At 52.4% G+C, this 17,943-nt stretch overlaps 3 protein-coding genes across 3 annotated transcripts; 2 read left to right on the top strand and 1 right to left on the bottom strand.

The window, feature by feature from the left end:
• Positions 1-92: 92 nt before the first annotated feature.
• RPS28 (ribosomal protein S28) lies at positions 93-1,252 on the bottom strand. The gene is made up of 4 exons (XM_019964285.2): positions 1,153-1,252; positions 1,011-1,058; positions 366-499; positions 93-169 (listed from the first exon to the last, which is right to left on the bottom strand). The coding sequence occupies exons 1-3, from the start codon at positions 1,189-1,191 to the stop codon at positions 377-379; spliced, it is 210 nt and encodes a 69-aa protein (XP_019819844.1). The 5' UTR covers positions 1,192-1,252; the 3' UTR covers positions 93-169; positions 366-376.
• Positions 1,253-1,278: 26 nt separating this feature from the next.
• NDUFA7 (NADH:ubiquinone oxidoreductase subunit A7) lies at positions 1,279-8,577 on the top strand. Its single transcript, XM_019964284.2, has 4 exons — positions 1,279-1,408; positions 1,830-1,879; positions 6,449-6,598; positions 8,362-8,577. The coding sequence occupies exons 1-4, from the start codon at positions 1,358-1,360 to the stop codon at positions 8,450-8,452; spliced, it is 342 nt and encodes a 113-aa protein (XP_019819843.1). The 5' UTR covers positions 1,279-1,357; the 3' UTR covers positions 8,453-8,577.
• Positions 8,578-12,201: 3,624 nt separating this feature from the next.
• On the top strand, positions 12,202-16,925 carry CD320 (CD320 molecule). The gene is made up of 5 exons (XM_019964281.2): positions 12,202-12,406; positions 15,208-15,333; positions 15,666-15,869; positions 16,156-16,314; positions 16,470-16,925. The coding sequence occupies exons 1-5, from the start codon at positions 12,268-12,270 to the stop codon at positions 16,607-16,609; spliced, it is 768 nt and encodes a 255-aa protein (XP_019819840.2). The 5' UTR covers positions 12,202-12,267; the 3' UTR covers positions 16,610-16,925.
• Positions 16,926-17,943: the final 1,018 nt, after the last annotated feature.

The following is a 17,943-nucleotide window of genomic DNA, read 5'->3' as shown; positions in this document are numbered from 1 at the left end:
CCCCATTTTCAGAGTACACTGGGTCAGTGACCACCTGGGGGCCCCACAGAAGGATTTTGGAAATCTAATGACAACCCAGACAAAACCTCAGGTTTACATACGATACAAACACTTTATTAACAGCAGATCATCCTGGTGGGCCAAGGCGACAACCCAGACATCCAGCACCCTGTAAACAAACCAAAGCGTTGAAATGCTGACAAGGTGCCCCCACCCCAAACAGGGAAACTCCCTCCCCCATCTTGCTAACTTCAGCAGACCCCGACCAACAGCCCTTGATCCTTGAGCCCTGACGAAATCTCCCCACCCCCAGGCAAGGGTCTAACAAGGAGCTGCTCAATTTCCCACTCCACTTGTGCACTCACCAGTCACAAGTTCAGCGCAGCCTCCGAGCCTCTCGCTCTGACTCCAACAGGGTGAGCACGTCGCCCTCGCGCACGGGGCCTTTCACGTTTCGGATGATGGAGCGGCTCGTGTCGTCCATGAATTCTACGCGCACCTACGGGGCCCACAGGAAGGACGGGAAGAAGTCAGAGTCGGTTGAGAATAGGATCCGTGGGATAAGCGGCTGATGTCGATCCAGAGAACGTTTCTGCTTCGAGACACTTAAAAGGGGCTGAGGCTGGGAAGGCAGGACTGGGATAGGAGACAAGCCGGAGAGGGGCCAAGGCGTGGAGAACAAAGCTCCCGAGCGCCAGAAGACGCCACCAGGGGAGACAACTGGGGGTTGTCGTGAGAGCATGGAGCCACTGTGGTCGTTGGCACAGGCTGAACCAGGACAACGAACTATGTCAGAACACGGGGAATGAGATCGCCAGAGCCCAGATCCAGTGGGCAGGGCCTTGCCTAAGTTCCGACCCTCGACCTTCTGTAAGCCCCGGGAAATAGGGAACGTATCGGTTCCCAGATACCAGGGAACAAAACCCGGGGCACAGAAATTATCCTCGAGATTCAAACTTTAGAAGCCCCACCCCGCAAACATCCCCCCGCTCCCCGCCTCCCCCGCTCACCTGCGTGCACTGTCCCTGAGAACCGGTCCTGCCCAACACCTTGGTGACCTTGGGGGAAGAAACTGGAATCAGATCTAGCCCACCCGGTTCCCTTACTCCCTCCTCCCTCATCTGGGCCCTCAAAACGGGGCCTCCGCCTCACCCTGGCAAGCTTGATGGGCTGCACACGGCTCGTGTCCATGATGGCGGCGCGGCGGCGGTCGGGCGGAGAGGAGTCACGTGTTTCGGAGAGAGTATTTATACGACTCCCTAGCTCCGCCCATTCCCGCTCTCGCGAGACCGTACGCCATGTTCCCAGCAGTCCCTGCAGTAGAGACGTCACCGGCGCCCTTCAGCGCCGGTGAAAGATGGCGTCCGCTACCCGTTTCATCCAGTGGCTTCGGAACTGGGCATCCGGGGTGCGCGGGGCGGGGCGGGAAGGGGCTGTGGATGCTGCAAGCTCTGCGCGCCCTGACCCGCTCCCACTACTCACCTCCTTTTTGCATCTCTGGGGCTGAGGCCATTAGTGCCGAGATTCCCCTAAGTAGGGAATTCTCCTCAGCCTGGAACCCCGAACTCGTGACCCCTTCAACCCAGGACACCCTCCCCAGCCGTTGGCTGTGGTACCCCTCAGGCCTGGGGTCTCCCTAGGCCCGTACCTTATTAGCTTCGGGATCTTGTTCCGGGCCGCAGCTCCCCTGTTCACCTCCAGGGCCCGTATCCTGTCCTCAAAGACACATGTCCCACCTTTCTCTTAATTTGTCCTGTGCGGGAATGCCCGTTAGCTGGTTTTCTCTTCTGGGGTGCGCTGGGGACTGATCTCCATCCTTTCTCCCACAGCGAGACTTGCAGGCGAAACTGCAGCTGCGCTACCAGGAGATCTCCAAACGGTGAGCAAACCCCGCTCGCTGCCCAGACCGCAATCCTGCCCTCCGTCTATCAAAACCCCAAACCCCTGTTCTTTTAGACCCCTGAAACGCTGGGCCGAGATCCTGGCTCCAGTCCCTTAGCTGGCTGTGAAGGCAGAGGTTTGCCTTTCATCTTGCTGCGCTGTTTCAGACATTGTGGTGCTTCTGCACAACCAGATGGGGCGTGAATTCTGAGTGGGAATTTTCTGTGATTTGCAGCCTCCAGTGTGGTCCTGACAGTATTATCATCCCCAAGCTACGTATGAAAATATTTGAGACTCAGAGAAACGAAATCATTTGCTTAAAATCACTCAGAAGCCAGAAATTGACAGCCGGAATTTGAACCCAGAAGTGTCTTTGATTTCTAACTCGAGTCCAAAAATTAGTTGACATTTACAAGGCCGGGCTCTGTCCTCAGCCGTTGGGAGTCCTAGGGGAACTAGAAAAGTTCTCATTCCTTTCTTGGAGCTTATATCCCAGGGAGGAGGCAGAGACATAGCATAGTAGGGAAATAAACACAGCAAGTAAAAAACACCGTTTTAGAATGCTCTGAAGAGGAAACAAAACGGACCAGATGGAGAGTGGCTACCTCAGGTTAAGTGATCAGGAAAGGTCTCAGGGATTGGATTTGGAGTCAGCTGAAATGCCAAAGGATAATGATTAAAACAACATTCCAGACAGAGGGAGCAGTAAGTGCCAAGGCTGTGCAGCCCAACAGAGCCAGACATAGGAAGAAGACTAGTGTGGCTGAAAAACTTTGAAGAATGGGGAATAGTGGCATATGTGTGTGTGTGTGTGTGTGTGTGTATTATATGTGTGTGTGTGTGTCACAGGCAGAGGTAAGGCAGCCAGGGAGGACTAGCAGGAAAGGAAAAACAATAGCCTTAAAATAACCAAATCTATGTGAATATCTCTATGTTGTGACTGATTCCAGATATCAAGTTTTAAAGTATTTTTCTGTCCTAGGAAAACTGGTAGCCCAGTTGAGGAAACAGTTTTGTAAAATTTTCAACTTTTTTTTTTTTTTAAAGGATAATGGTGCCCCCTGGTGCTTCCTTTGGGCCTTTTCAGTTGGTCACGGTTCTTTTTACCCTTTCTGTGCTTGTTTTCTGGGGCTTCCCAGGTGGCTCAGTAGTAAAGAATCTGCCTGCCAGTGCAGGAGATGTAGGAGACTCGGGTTCAATTCTTGAGTCAGGAAGATCCCCAGAGAAGGAAATGGTAACCTGCTCTAATATTCTTATCTGGAAAATTTTGTGGACAGAGGAGCCTGGTGGGCTGCAGTCCATGGGGTCCTGAAGAGTCAGACATGACTGAGCACACTGCTCGTGCTTGTTTTCTATAGATCCATACCCAGCAGAGGGTCTTCTTTGCACTCTAGGGATTAGGCAGACTCTAACTTCAACACAGGATGTTGCTTCTTTTTTTTTTCTTTTAAATATTTATCATTTGGCTGTACCGGGTCTTTGTTTTGGCGTGCAGGATCTTTGGTTGCAGTCTGTGGGATCTAGTTCCTCGATCAGGGATTGAATCTGGGCCCCTGCATTGGGAGCAAGGAGCTTAGCCACAGGACCACCAAGGAAGTCCTTTAATATTAAGTTTTTAAACTTTGTTTTTTCTGTATTTTTTTCCCCACTCGATACATAACTATCACTTGTTTTAAGAAAAATTTAAATACTGGGGTTATCAGGAAAAAGTTGGTAAAACCCCAGTGAATGAAAACCTGATCCTTTTATGATTTTTCTTTCTTTTCTGCCCTCCCTCTCTGCAACAGTTTCTAGGAAAGCTCATCTTTTGTTAGTGATTTTTTTTGTTGTTGTTAACATCTTTTGCTAGCGAGATTCAGTTCAGTTCAGTTAAGTAGCTCATTCGTGTCCGACTCTTTGCAACCCCATGAATCGCAGCACTCCAGGCCTCCCTGTCCATCACCAACTCCCAGAGTTCACTCAAACTCAAGTCCATCCAGTCGGTGATGCCATCCAGCCATCTCATCCTCTGTCGTCCCCTTCTCCTCCTGCCCCCAGTCCTTCCCAGCATCAGAGTCTTTTGCAATGAGTCAACTCTGCATCAGGTGGCCGAAGTATTGGAGTTTCAGCTTAAGCGTCAGTCCTTCCAATGAACACCCAGGACTGATCTCCTTTAGAAGGGACCGGTTGGATCTCCTTGCAGTCCAAGGGACTCAAGAGTCTTCAACACCACAGTTCAAAAGCATCAATTCTTCAGTGCTCAGCTTTCTTCACAGTCCAACTCTCACATCCATACATGACCAGTGGAAAAACCATACCCTTGACTAGACAGACCTTTGTTGGCAAAGTAATGTCTCTGCTTTTGAATATGCTATCTAGGTTGGTCATAACTTTCCTTCCAAGGAGTAAACGTCTTTTAATTTCATGGCTGCAGTCACCATCTGCAGTGATTTTGGAGCCCCCCAAAATAAAGTCTGTCACTGTTTCCACTGTTTCCCCATCTATTTCCCATGAAGTGATGGGACCAGATGGCATGATCTTAGTTTTCTGAATGTTGAGCTTTAAGCCAACTTTTCCACTGCTTTTTCACTTTCATCAAGAGGCTTTTTAGCTCCTCTTCACTTTCTGCCATAAGGGTGGTGTCATCTGCATACCTGAGGTTATTGATATTTCTCCTGGCAATCTTGATTCCAGCTTGTGCTTCTTCCAGCCCAGCGTTTCTCATGATGTACTCTGCATAGAAGTTAAATAAGCAGGGCGACAATATACAGCCTTGACATACTCCTTTCCCAATTTGGAACCAGTCTGTTGTTCCATGTCCAGTTCTAACTGTTGCTTCCTGACTTGCATATAGGTTTCTCAAGAGACAGGTAAGGTGGTCTGGTATTCCCATCTTTTTCAGAATTTTCCACAGTTTATTGTGATCCACACAAAGGTGTTGGCATAGTCAATAAAGCAGAAATAGATGTTTTTCTGGAACTCTCTTGCTTTGTCGATGATCCTGCGGATGTTGGCAATTTGACCTCTGGTTCCTCTGCCTTTTCTAAAACCAGCTTGGACATCTGGAAGTTCACGGTTCACGTATTGCTAAAGCCTGGCTTGGAGAATTTTGAGCATTGCTTTACTAGTGTGTGAGATGAGTGCAATTGTGCAGTAGTTTGAGCATTCTTTGACATTGCCTTTCTTTGGGATTGGAATGAAAACTGACAATTTTCTAGTCCTGTGGCCACTGCTGAGTTTTCCAAATTTGCTGGAATATTGAGTGCAGCACTTTCATAGCATCATCTTTCAGGATTTGAAATAGCTCAACTGGAATTCCATCACCTTCACTAGCTTTGTTCGTAGTGATGCTTTCTAAGGCCCACTTGACTTCACATTCCAGGATGTCTGGCTAGATGACTGATCACACCATTGTGATTATCTTGGTCGTGAAGATCTTTTTTGTACAGTTCTTCTGTGTATTCTTGCCACCTCTTCTTAATATCTTCTGCTTTTGTTAGGTCCATACCATTTCTGTCCTTTATCGAGCCTGTCTTTGCATGAAATGTTCCCTTGGTATCTCTAATTTTCTTGAAGAGATCTCTAGTCTTTCCCATTCTGTTGTTTTCCTCTATTTCTTTGCATCGATCGCTGAGGAAGGCTTTCTTATCTCCCCTTGCTCTTCTTTGGAACTCTGCATTCAGATGCTTATATCTTTCCTTTTCTCCTTTGCTTTTCACTTCTCTTCTTTTCACAGCTATTTGTAAGGCCTCCTCAGACAGCCATTTTGCTTTTTTGCATTTCTTTTCCATGGGGTTAGCGAGATTAGCGATTCCTTTTCAGGCCTCAAACTTTGTATATTTCTTTAACCCAAGTGAGGAATGAGCTCTGTTTACCCTTCTTCTGGGGTCAGCGGCCACGAGGTGGCAGCAGAAACCTCAGAGGATAAATTGCTCTGAGTAATAAGCACTGATCTCCTGGGCTTCCCTGGTGGCTCAGATGTTAAAGAATCTGCCTGCCATTCAGGAGACCCAGGTTTGGTTCTACCCACTTCACTATCTTGCCTGGAGAATTCCTTTCACTTCTGTAGAGTTCTTCAGAGAGCTTCTGAAAGAACTGCAAGCCCAGAGGTTCTGCAGGCTGGCCCCTGGGGACAAGGCCCCTAAGAATGAGCGGAGTCTGCGGCTGTTCCCCCAGGGTTGGTTTGCTGACCACGCCTGCTTGACAGGTAGTGGACAGAGCCTTTTCATTTCCTGAGAACCTGCGGGTGGAAATGAAGCCTGCTGCCAAGCTCTGGCCAAGCTCTGGGGTGGGAACAGGCCTCCCTCACAAAAGGCTCCTCCATGCCTTCCACTTCTAGGGCAGACCCACAACTCGCCTCCCAGCACCGTCACATCCAGTGCCGGGGCTTCCACCAGCTTCTGGGCCCTGGCCCTTCCCCAGGCCTGTGCCACCAGCAGTGTATCAAGGGATACCCCTGGCCGCCAGCACATTCCAGTGGCTGCCTACGCCAGGCCTTGTGACTGAGGTGATGGGCCCATGCTGCAGCCCAGCCGTGCAGAGAGAACAACTGTCACTTTGCTTTAGTGCCCATGTTTTTTCTTCTCAGAACTCAGCCTCCTCCCAAGCTCCCCGTGGGCCCCAGCCACAAACTCTCCAACAATTACTACTGTACTCGCGATGGCCGCCGGGAAGCCATGCCGCCCTCGATTGTCATGTCTTCGCAGAAGGTGCTGGTGGCAGGCAAGCCCGCAGAGAGGTGAGGACGCCTCAGTGCCCCTTCTGAGACCACCCCTCTATCCTGCTTGTGCTTTTGAAGTTCGCAAGTCTGTCTAGCATCAGCTGTGGCAGGAAATGTCCTGCCGGGGGCTTTTCATCTGAGGAGCAAATAAATCCCCACCCAGCCTGGGGTGGGTTTCCTGCAAAGCAGAGGAAGCTTTATGGGGCCTTCAAGGGCTTTGGAAGAAGCCCAGGCATTGTTGTTTTTGTAATTTTATGTCCTTCTTGAGAGAGAATTGTGTAAACCTCAGACCTCTCAAAACCCACTTTGGTCCCTGGCCTTAGGCAGTGTCTCTTAGTTAAATAGGAGGAGTAGTGGTGTTTACTTAAGGGTTCTGCTAGGACGGGATCCCACAGACCAGGTGGCTTATAAACAACAGAAAACTGCTTCTCATGGTTCTGGAAGCTAGAAAGTCCAAGTAAAAGGCCCCAGCAGCTTCAGTGTCTGGTGAGGGTGCTTTCCTGGGTTCTAGGTGGTATCTTTTTGCCATGTCCTCACATGGGGGAAGGGGTCAGGGGTCTGAAGGGTCTCTTATAAGGGCTCCACCTTAGTCATCTCCCAAAGGCTCCACCTCCTAACGCTGTCACACTGAGGCATAGGATTTTAACGTATGGATTTTGTGTGGAAACAAACAATGTCTATAGCAGAGTCATTACGAGGCTTAATTCACATAATGAACTATTTGTAAGCTCTTAGAATGGAGTCAGTGGCACGTCTACCTCTTAATAATTCTACAAGTTAGGCAGTGATGACCTCTGTTGGAGAAAAAGAAATTGAGGCCAGGTGCTCTGCGTAGGTCACACAGATCGTGGGTGGCAGAAGTGCAATTTCACAGCATTTTGTCCCGTCCCTCCCAGTGGTATCTGGGCTCTGCAGCTGATTCACCTTGTGGTCCTGGACCAGTCTTTTGGACCAGTCTTTTGGCCTTCTTGAGCCTCAGCTGCTGCTTTGTAAGATGGGGTTGGTGGGCTTGCAGTGTGATGAGATTGGTAAGGTGATGCGGCCGGGCCTGCCAAGTGGCTTAGAACTCAGTGAATGAATGGCCCGTGTTGCGGTCTTCAGATTCACCAGAGCCCATCCCCAGACTGGCAGGCTGCCCCACTCCCCCTCACCGCTTCACCTGCCCCCAGGGTGTCTGCATTTCCCAGGGAGGCTGCTTTCTACCTCTTCAACTTCCTTCAGGTGGGGGAAGGGAGGAGGGGAGGCCCTGGAACCCCAGGGGCCGGGTGGGTCCCTGCCTTAGATCTGCTGCACAGTGTCTCCTTAGGCCTTACCCTGGACCAAAAGGTCATTTTTGACTACGTATTAACTCAGCCCCAGTAGACTGGCTGGCCCTCATGTCATTAGCGCTTCCTGCATACAGTGCCTGCCATGTAGTAGGTGCTCAGAATCCGAGGGGAGGAGTTGCTGGGGACATGGGTCATCTGATTGCTTGGCCCTTCTGGAGCCAGTGTCCTGCCCTGGGGCAGCGGGAGGCGGGGGCCAGTGGGAAGGGATGCTGGAGGAAGAGTCCAGCATTTCACACTATTTCTGAGACCAGGAACCAGGACAGTCTTACTGCTTGGGGGCAGAAAGTGGTCAGCTGCCCCTTTGGGGAACCCCACTAGAGAAGCCTGTGCATTCTGAAACACCCTGCAATCTGGCCTCCACATCTCTGGTTTCAGCAGATATGTTGCTACCTCATGGGGGTGCTCCCTCAGGTTGCTCCCCACTGCTGACTCAAGTCTCTCTTCATTTTCCAGCTCAGCTGTAGCAGCCTCTGAGAAGAAGGCTGTGTCACCGGCTCCTCCCATAAAGAGGTGGGAGCTGTCCCAGGATGAGCCTTACCTGTGACTGGCTGGGGGCGCCAGGCTGAGCCCTCAGGGCCACCAGAGTGCTTCTTCCTCCTTGGACTCCTTGATTCCCTCTGGGCAGAACGTGACCTCATTTATAAAAATTATATATTGTGCTCCCAAGAATCGCTTGTTTTTACTTTTGAAAGGACATATGGGCTTACTTGGACTTCAGGGTGAAGTTGGTGCCACATCTCTTCTTTTTTTCTTTTCTAGCCACACCACACATCTTGTGGAATCTTAGTTTCCCTGACTAGGGGTTGCACCCAGACCCCAGCGGTGAAAACGCCAGGTTCTAACCACTGGACTGCCAGGGCATTCTTGTTGCTGTATCCTGAATCTCTGAACCCCGTGAGCGCGCCGGAACAGGGCAGGAGAATGGCTCTGGAGTTCTAGGGTGACATGCTCTTACTGGGCATGGAGATGTCACCGTCCCTTCCTTGAGGGCCTGGCTCCACCCTTCAGAGCGGTGGAGTGGGTTCCAGGGTGTTTAGGGGGCATTCACTGTAAAGGATGGTGGTGGGGGAACAAAACCTGCTCACTTCCCTCTCCTAAGAGATGCCTCCCCCACCCCCATTCCCCGCCCCAGCCACTCTACTGTGGATGTTCACCAGAACCTCCCACCAGGGCCCTTGCAGAAAGGCCTCCCTGAACCAGAAACTTTACTGTGCAGGCCTGGGGGTGTGGGGCGGAGTTAGCTTAGGAGAGGAAAGGGCTTCTTCCCACAGAGGCATGATTAGGGGGTGAAAGCCGAAAAGGCAGTGGCCTTCATCTGGTCACAGGTGCGAAGGGGGGGCCACACAGTGCCCTCCAGTGTGGCAGGGTTGTGAGTGCCCATGGAAGAACCCCCAAAACCTGTCAGTGGGTGATGTCCAGCTGTGTGCCAGGATAGTGTTGAGGCTGCCTCACCCTCTGGAAGCTTGGAGCAAGGAGGGAAAAGGTCACAGTCATAGGGGAAGGTATAAATGCTCCAAGAGTGGGTAGTACAAATGCTAAATGATTATCAGGAGGAAAAAACCCCTGGGAAGGCTTCCTGGAAGAGGTGGGATTCTGGTTTGAGCAAAGAATGAAATCGAATTTAGAAAGATCAGGAGGGAGAAGACTGGGCAAAGTGTGCAGAGGTAATAAGGAGGTAACACCAAAGAACTTAATAACCCTGGATGAGATGTGCCATTGAAGGTTTCTGAATAAAGTTAATGACCCAGTCTGCCAAGTGAGGTTGCAGTGAAAAGATGGTTATCAATGAGGATGACTATTCTGGCACCATGATCTTGAACTTATCAGAATTTTGAGAAAATAAATTGTAAGCCAATAAGAAAAAAGAAATGTGTTATAACCTAGACTTGAAATTTGGCAAGGGAATGCAGTAGGGAAGAGGTCTGACGTCTTGAGCTCATCCTGTGTGCCAGATACGTGCTGTGTATGCAGGTCAGGAAGCAACAGAACTGGACATGGAACAACAGACTGGTTCCAAATAAGAAAAGGAGTACATCAAGGCTGTATATTGTCACCATGCTTATTTAACCTATATGCAGAGTGTGCCTGGAGAAGCCCAGGGACAGGGGAGCCTGGTGGGCTGCCGTCTATGGGGTCGCACAGAGTCAGACATGACTGAAGTGACTTAGTCTGCAGCAGCAGAGTACATCATGAGAAATACTGGGCTGGATGAAGCACAAGCTGGAATCAAGATTCCTGGGAGAAATATCAATAACCTCAGATATGTAGATGATACCACCCTTACGGCAGAAAGTGCAGAACTAAAGAGCCTCTTGATGAAAGTGAAAGAGGAGAATGAAAACGTTGGCTTTAAGCTCAACGTTCAGAAAATTAAATTGCGGCATCTGGTCCCATCACTTCATGGCAAACAGATGGAGAAACAGTGGAAGCAGGCTTTATTTTGGGGGGCTCCAAAATCACTGCAGATGGTGATTGCAGCCATGAAATTAAAAGATGCTTACTCCTTGGAAGGAAAATTATGACCAACCTAGACAGCATTTCAAAAAGCAGAGACATTACTTTGCCAACAAAGGTCCATCTAGTCAAGGCTATGGGTTTTTTCCAGGCAAGAATACTGGAGTGGGTTGCCGTTCTCGTTTCCAGGGGATCTTCCCAACCCAGGGATCAAACTCAACGTCTTCAGTCTCCTGTATTGGCAGGTGGGTTCTTTACCACTAGAGCCACCTGGGGAGTCCCTGTGAGGTCACAGTGAAAGAAGAACAGGTGTGGCGAGACCAAGAACTCTCTCAGGCTCCCTGAGAGCTGACCCTGAACCTAGCTGCTGAGGAGTCTGTGTTCAACGACTACACATTGCCAGCTGGGTAACCCACAGCTTCTTCAATGCTTCTCCCTGGATCCCAGAGGCCAACCTCACCAAGATGCCAAGCCCCACAGGTGGTGCTGCGGGACACTTCCTTCCTCTCCCCTCCCTCAGGCAGTCGTGCTTGCTGCCCTTCCCATCTGCATTTGCACCACTGCCTCTTTGTCTCTTACCCAATTTCTCCTGGGAATTGGAGATTATTCTGAGCACACACACACACTCACATGGCTATAATCTCCAACTTTTTTTTTAAGTCACCATTTTATATGACACATTATTTTTAATTTTTATTTTTGGCTGTCCTGGGTCTTTGTTGCTAGGAGGGCTTTTCTCCAGTTGGGGGTGCATAGGCTTCTCACTGGGGTAGTTGCTCCTGTTGTGGAGCAAGGGCTCTAGAGCTTCAGTAGTTGGGGCTCTTGGGCTCTAGAGCACAGGCTCAGCAGTTGCGGTGCACAGGCTTAGTTGCCTGAGGGCACATGGTATCTTGTCAGATCAGGGATGGAATAAGTGTCTCCTGAATTGGTGGGTGGATACTTTACCACTAAGCCACCAGGAAAGCCCATCGCCAACGTTTTCAATAGTAAGCATGTCGTCAACCTGCAAGTAGAGCCCCTGCTGTGAAAATCTGGACACGTTAGTGTTGCTTCACAGGAAACACGCACAGCTAAGGATGGCGACTTGCCTGGGGGCCTGCTGTGCAGTAGCGCTGCTTCTGCTGAGGACAGAGCTGCGGGTAAAAGCTTTTATAGTCAAGAAGAAAACACAGCAGCTGGGTAGAAAACCTGTAAGTTTGAATTTTGTGTGCCTAAGGGGTGTGCGTGAGAAGAGAAAGCCGAGGCTACTTTCGCTTGTTTTGCTTCCGAAATAAAGTGTAAGACCCGCCCTGTGAAGTCTGTGAGGATTAGGAGGTAGTGAGAACATCCTGGGGCTAGGGACAGAGCACCCAGAATGAAAGCCAAGAATTGACGTTTCGTTGATTTATCAGGCTCTGCTCCAGGCGTTGGGGATACAAGGAGCAACACAGCATTCCTGCTCTCCTGGGTCTGACATCTAGTGGGGAATCAATAAATCAAAGTACTATTAGTAAATAAAATATATAATAAGCTCGGGCGCTCGAAAGAAGCAGGAGCAGGGAGGGGATGAGGCATTCCTAAGATAATTAGGCAGAACATTTGGTGCATGTGGAACGTTATCGTAAGATGACAATACTTGTCAGTACGAGTTCATTTGCATCTCCAGAGGTTTCTAATTTCAAATAGGCCCCATACCTTTCGATATGTCTGTCTCTGGGAAAACAGGGGAAGACTCTCAAATCGGGGGTTCCCTGGTATTCGGACACTTACGGTACTCAAACCCCGGGGCTGCAGCGGGAACTCTGGCCGTAGGCCCCGCCCCGGGTGTGGGCCCCGCCCCCCGGGTATGTGCGCAGGCGTGCACGAGGATAAGAGAGAGGCCGGGAGTGCGCGTGGACCCAGCCGGCGCTGAGCTGGGGTGGTACGATGAACGGTTGGGTGGCTTGGGGTCTAGCGCGGCGTGCTGCGGCCCTAGGCCTGGGGCTGCGGGTACTTCTCTGCTTCGGGTTGTGCCTGGAGATCGCCCCGACTCCGATCCAGACCTGGTCCCCGACCCAGGCCCCAGGTGAGTGAACTTGCAGCCCGCGAGCCCTCTCCCACTGCAGTCTAGCTCCGCCCTCGCCCGCCAGCAGCGCTTCACCATTGGCTACGCCGCAAGTCTGTCCAGGACACTCCCTCCGCACTTGGGTCTAGGGGAGCCTAGCCCTTGAAAGAGCCTTCCCCAGTGGTGGACTCTTTGCCCGGGTTGCTGTGCCTGCCTTTAACTGCCCTGCTTCGGCCCTCTCACACCCCGCACCTGCTCTGCTTTGTCGTGCCTCATTGTCACCTCCAAGCTGCCCTTCACCCCAGCACAAGCAGGAAAGTTCTTTACAGACTCTGGTTGTCCGACCTCCAACCTTAACGCGGCTGGTTATCTGGCGCCTGCTTCCCGGGGCGATTTGTCTGAGTTTCCTCGGCGACCATCTCCCGCCCTCTCAACCTCTGCACCTTCCTTCTCTGGACTTATGAGAGAAAGAAGGATCTTCCCTGGCACCCCAGGCCCTAGGACACGTTTGCCCTGGCCTCAGTGAGGTGGCTCTCTCAGAGGTTCCTAGAGGTAGTGGGACAGGTTAGAATGACCTCCCTGTGCACACTGGTGCCCCCGACTTTCAGCTGTAGACTCAGATTCACACACCCGCGGGTCCTGTCTTATCTGGTTCCCCTTCTTACTCCTGCCTTTTCAAGCTAAGTGTTCCTCCTGCCTTCAAGGATCAAGACATTAACCAAGCTCAGGCTCTTTACACCCAAGCAGTCTCTTTCCTTCAGCACCCTGAGGTAGGGACTCCTAGCGTGGCCCCTTTCCCAGGTCGGGAAACTGAGGTTGGGAGGGGCAGTCACTAATCTCGCCAAACCACGGGCCTTGGGCCCGGTTGGCTCTGCTCTGATGCCCACTTTATAGGACAAACACACACACTGCCTGTCTCCAGGGAGGGAGGTCAGAGATTGCTACGGAGAGGGGCAAGACTTGGGGAGGGAGCTGTAGGCTTTCGGATCCCCATGGAAGGGAAGGAAGTCGGCTCCAGGCCATTCCACAGAACTCAGGGACGGTGGGGCCTACAGGTTATTTGGGCCTGGAGGCCAGCTTGCAGACCGGCTGGCTGTGGAGGGTGGGAGCTTGGAGTGGGGCTTTACTCAACTTTGCCCCTGTGAGCAGAGGTGGAAGGGGCAAGAGGACCAGAATCAAATGGAACAGAGCTAGGCTGGGGCCAAGCCAGGTATTTGCCACCCACCCTGCTGCATCCAGGAGGAAGCTATAAAGGCCACTCCCTTCCTCGGTCCCTCAGACTCCAGTCTGCTGGCCCAGCTTCCAGGCCCTTCTATGTCCCTCCTGCTCAGGGTCCCGGAAGGCTCATATCTCAGCTGGATACAGCCCAGACCGTTGTGTGAGCTGTGTCCATTTATCATCAGGCAGTACCCTGGGTTTACAGTCAAAAGGTCACAGTCCTGACCATCACTAAGTGTCCACTTTACACAGGTACCAGTTCAAGGGCCATTGTTCTAAGACACTGGGCTTCAGGGGTCTCTGAGAGGGACCTGAGACCCCTCCCAGGAAATAAGCTGGAGACGTGAAGTCTGAAGAGGAAATCATGGAAATGCAGAGAGGAGGGAGGAGAGGGAGTACTGGGCCTGGGAACGGCAAGGGCAAAAGGTGGAAATGGGCCAGGCCTCTTGCCACAGCAGCATGGTGGCTAGGCCAGAGGGAGCTTGATGAAGAGGAGGAATGTAGGAGGAAGCAAGGTCCAGGAACGGTTCAGGGCTGGTCAGGACTTACCGGCCACATATAGGATGTAGGCTGTGAGAGGCTGAGCAAAGGGCAGGCAAGGGTGGGTGGCCTAATGGTGTGACTCTGACAGGTCTCTGGTGTCTGAGGGAGATGGGGGTGGGGAACCTGGGGAAGAGGTGGCACAGTCAGGATGGGGAAAGTGGTCAGAGTTCTGGGAGGAATTCAGTGGGTGGGTCAACAAGCCATGGTGGCCAAGCAGGTCCTTTACGCAAGGCCTCACTTTCTAAGTTGCTGTTGTTCAGTCACTCAGTCTTGTCTGACTCTTTGCAGCCCCATGGACTGCAGCACGCCAGGCTTCCCTATCCTTCATCATCTCCTGGAGTTTGCTCAAACTCGTGTCCGTTGAGTCGATGATGCCATTCAACCATCTCATCCTCTGTCATCTCCTTCTCCTCCTGCCCTCAATCTTTCCTAGTATCAGGGTCTTTTCCAATGAGTTGGCTCTTCATATCAGGTGGCCAAAGTATTGAAGCTTCAGCTTCAGCATCAGTCCTTCCAATGAATATTCAGGGTTGAGATAATCAGATAATCCTTTAGGATTGACTGGTTTGATCTCCATGCTGTCCAGGGGACTCTCAAGAGTCTTCTCCTTTGCTAAGGATAGCTGGGACATAACAGGCCTTGTTGACCCTGACGGTGGGCCTGAGCCAGGCCAGGTTCAGAGATGGCCCCTCCCCTAGTCTGTTTAACCACAAGCTTGGAGAGACCCTTGGGGAGACCATCTGGCCATTTGGAGCCTGGTAAAGACCCCAGGATCAGTGAGACCTGGGTTTGAACCCTGACTCTGCCACTAGCTTGTAGCCTCAGGCCTTTCCTCTCCTGTGTGTCTTCTGTAGAATGGGCATGGCTGTAGAATCTGACCAGTAGGGCTCTTGGTGAGGCTGTGAACTGCTGGGCTCCAGGCCCCTCACACAGTGCATCCTTAGCAAAGGTGGTGACCACCAGTGTAGTTCCTGGGACCTGGCTTTCTCCTGGTGGTCGCAGCTTGAGACACTGTCCTCCTAGCTGAGGGTCCAGACCTCCCACTTGTGTGCGTTCCTCAGGCCCCAGCGCAGGCTCATGCCCGCCCACCAACTTCCAGTGCCGGAGCGATGGCCGCTGCTTGCCCCTCATCTGGCGTTGCGACGTTGACCAGGACTGCCCTGATGGCAGTGATGAAGAAGAGTGTGGTGAGTGGCCATGCCCTGGGGTGGGGCTTTTCGGGGCCATGAGAGGAGGTGCTTGTGGAAGGGGTGTGGGTTTCAGGCAAGGAACTCTGAGGTGGGCGGGGCCTCAAGGAGGGCCGGCTGGATCTTTGGGTTAAAAGATGGGTTTGCAGGGCAGCAAGTTAGTGGGGTCTTGGTTGGAAGGTGGTGCTAATAGAAGGGCAGAGCCCTTGGGATGGGCAGACCTTATAGGGTCAGTCGTTCTCCGGAAGGTGGGGCTCGCAGCGGGGTGAGGGGTGGGGAGTACCCGTGCTCTCTTGGGTGGGTATTTGGCCTGACTCACCATGTACCCCCAGGTACTGAGGTACCCAATGGAAGCCCCTCCCCTTGTGACATCATGGATGACTGCCCTGACCACAATAAGAATCTTCTCAACTGCGGGCCCCAGTCCTGCCCAGAAGGCGAGCTGTGCTGCCCACTGGATGGTGTGTGTATCCCAAGCACGTGGCTCTGCGATGGCCACCGGGACTGTTCCGACTACAGCGACGAGCTTGGCTGCGGTGTGTGGCTATGGGGGCAGGGAGGCTTGGTCAGTAGAGCAGGACGCATGACACATTCCAGTGTGTGACGAGGCTGGGAGGGTGCACATGTGTGTCTGCCTGAGCCCGCATATCCATGGGAATGCAGGAGGGCACTCGGGCAGCAAGTGCTTACCAGCCTTGCTCACTCAGTCTGGGGCTGGAGGGTGAGTCCCAGGTTCCCTCATCCCGGGGCACCAGGACCCCCATTCATCCTTCCAGCCCCAGAGCTCCCTGCCCAGCTGCTGAATGCCTGGACTTGTTGCAGGAACCAAGACCCACGAGGAGGGGAGGACCATGTCCACGGGGACTCCTGTGACCCTGGAGAATGTCACTTACCTCAGTAATGCCACAGTCACCGCCATCGAGGACTGGGACTCCGTTCAGTCCGGAAACCGAAATGTTTATGGGATTATTGCAGCTGTAGGTAATATGAACAGCTCCTGCCCCCATTCCCACACCTGGAAGCTGCCCTGGAGAATGGACAAGCTACATACTTCCCTTTCTGGTGTGTTAGGAGCTTGGTGGATGTGGGGGGCTCCCGGTACCCCCTTACCCACTCCCCTCTCTCTTTCCCCACAGCGGTGCTCAGCATCAGTCTGGCTGCTGGCATCCTGTTTGCGTTGTCCCGGCTTTGTGCCCAGGGATGCCTGGCCCCGCTGGGACTGCTGGTGTCCATGAAGGGGTCACTGCAGCCAGAGAAGAAGACCTCGGTGCTCTGAGCATGTGCTCTCACCCCCACATCATACGTCCCCCAAGTATGGCAGGTAGAGGGGACCCACATGTGGCTGCTACCACATCAGCCCCCAGACCTGGCTTCTTCTGTCCTCACAGTGCCAAGCACCTGCGCTCCTGGATAGGTGACCCTGGAGGCTGGGGTTGCCTGGATCCTCCCCTGGACACGAGGAGCCTGGATGGGGAACATGCCATAGCTGGAACTGAGGGGCTGGCCCTGGATCACTCTTGGGGCGGCCCCCTTACTCAGATACTATTGCTACCTCTGTTTGAGAGTAGTGATTAAAGCTAGTTCACATCCTTTGTCTGCCTTTGGGCCTCTGTCTCCCTCTGCCTGGGTGGTCTGGGGGCTCTGTGCAGCCCCTTCTCTGTGGGGGAATGCCTGCCTATAGAGGGTGGGAATCAGGGACCCAGCCCTGGGCACCCTCTTGGCCACTCTGCCTCCTGGAATCAGGACAGGGGACGGTGGGGCTGGGAACAGTTTGCATTCCCAGAGAGGAGCAGATCTTGGGCGGTGCCTCCTGGAGTGCTGGCTGGGGGGCCTCCATCCGTTTCGGCTTCCTGTCTTTGAGACAGAAGCTGGATGTCCCCCGGTTGGTCTCCACCTTGTTTCAAAATGTAGGTTTTATTATTATTCAGGCATGCTGAGGCCTGAAAAGACTGATACTGAAGCTAAAGCTTCAATCTTTTGGCCACCTGATGCAAAGAGCCGACTCATTGGAAAAGACTGATGCTGGGAAAGGTTGAGGGCAAAAGGAGAAGGAGGCAGCAGAGGATGAGATGGTTAGATAACATCACTGACTCTGGACATGAATCTGAGCAAGCTCTGGGAGATAGTGGAGGACAGGGAAGCCTGGTGTGCTGCAGTCCATGGGGTCGCAAAGAGTTGGACACGACTGAGTGACTGAACAGCAGCAGCAGCTGGGGTGTCGGCACGGACTGTTATAAATGTCTCAGCCTGTCAACAGCGAGGCTATCAGAGAGCACCACCTAGGGCACCCGCTGGGGCCCTGTTACAGCGAGACCCCGACAGATGCTCCCCAACCAGAGCCAGTGTGGCAGCTGGACCAGTGCGGGATATACTTCCCGAAAAACCACTTGGCTGCACTCTGCGTGATGCAGAACTTCCCCGACAAGGAATCAAATGCATGACCCCTGGACTGGAAGCGCAGAATCTTAACTACTGGACCGCTGGGGAAGTCCTGGCCATCAAGGAACTTTGAGGGACAAGATTTGTCCTGAAGGTCCTGGAGGGTACACGGCAGGCCCCCGACTGAGATCAGAGTGGGGAGGACTTCCATGGTGGTCCAGAATCTGCCTG

This window comes from Bos indicus, chromosome 7 (assembly GCF_029378745.1).
Source record: "Bos indicus isolate NIAB-ARS_2022 breed Sahiwal x Tharparkar chromosome 7, NIAB-ARS_B.indTharparkar_mat_pri_1.0, whole genome shotgun sequence".
Lineage (NCBI taxonomy): Eukaryota > Metazoa > Chordata > Mammalia > Artiodactyla > Bovidae > Bos > Bos indicus.
Note: the sequence above shows the minus strand (reverse complement) of the source record. Positions and strands in the feature narration are given on the sequence as shown.

Coding starts and splice junctions, on each gene's coding strand:
- CD320 (XM_019964281.2), top strand. CDS start 12,268: ATGAACGGTTGGGTGGCTTGGGGTCTAGCGCGGCGTGCTGCGGCCCTA. Junction 15,870..16,155: donor CAGCGACGAGCTTGGCTGCG/GTGTGTGGCTAT, acceptor GACTTGTTGCAG/GAACCAAGACCCACGAGGAG. Junction 16,315..16,469: donor TGGGATTATTGCAGCTGTAG/GTAATATGAACA, acceptor CTTTCCCCACAG/CGGTGCTCAGCATCAGTCTG.
- RPS28 (XM_019964285.2), bottom strand. CDS start 1,191: ATGGACACGAGCCGTGTGCAGCCCATCAAGCTTGCCAGG. Junction 1,059..1,152: donor AGCCCATCAAGCTTGCCAGG/GTGAGGCGGAGG, acceptor TCTTCCCCCAAG/GTCACCAAGGTGTTGGGCAG. Junction 500..1,010: donor CTCAGGGACAGTGCACGCAG/GTGAGCGGGGGA, acceptor TGGGCCCCGTAG/GTGCGCGTAGAATTCATGGA.
- NDUFA7 (XM_019964284.2), top strand. CDS start 1,358: ATGGCGTCCGCTACCCGTTTCATCCAGTGGCTTCGGAACTGGGCATCC. Junction 1,409..1,829: donor TTCGGAACTGGGCATCCGGG/GTGCGCGGGGCG, acceptor TTTCTCCCACAG/CGAGACTTGCAGGCGAAACT. Junction 1,880..6,448: donor TACCAGGAGATCTCCAAACG/GTGAGCAAACCC, acceptor TTTTCTTCTCAG/AACTCAGCCTCCTCCCAAGC.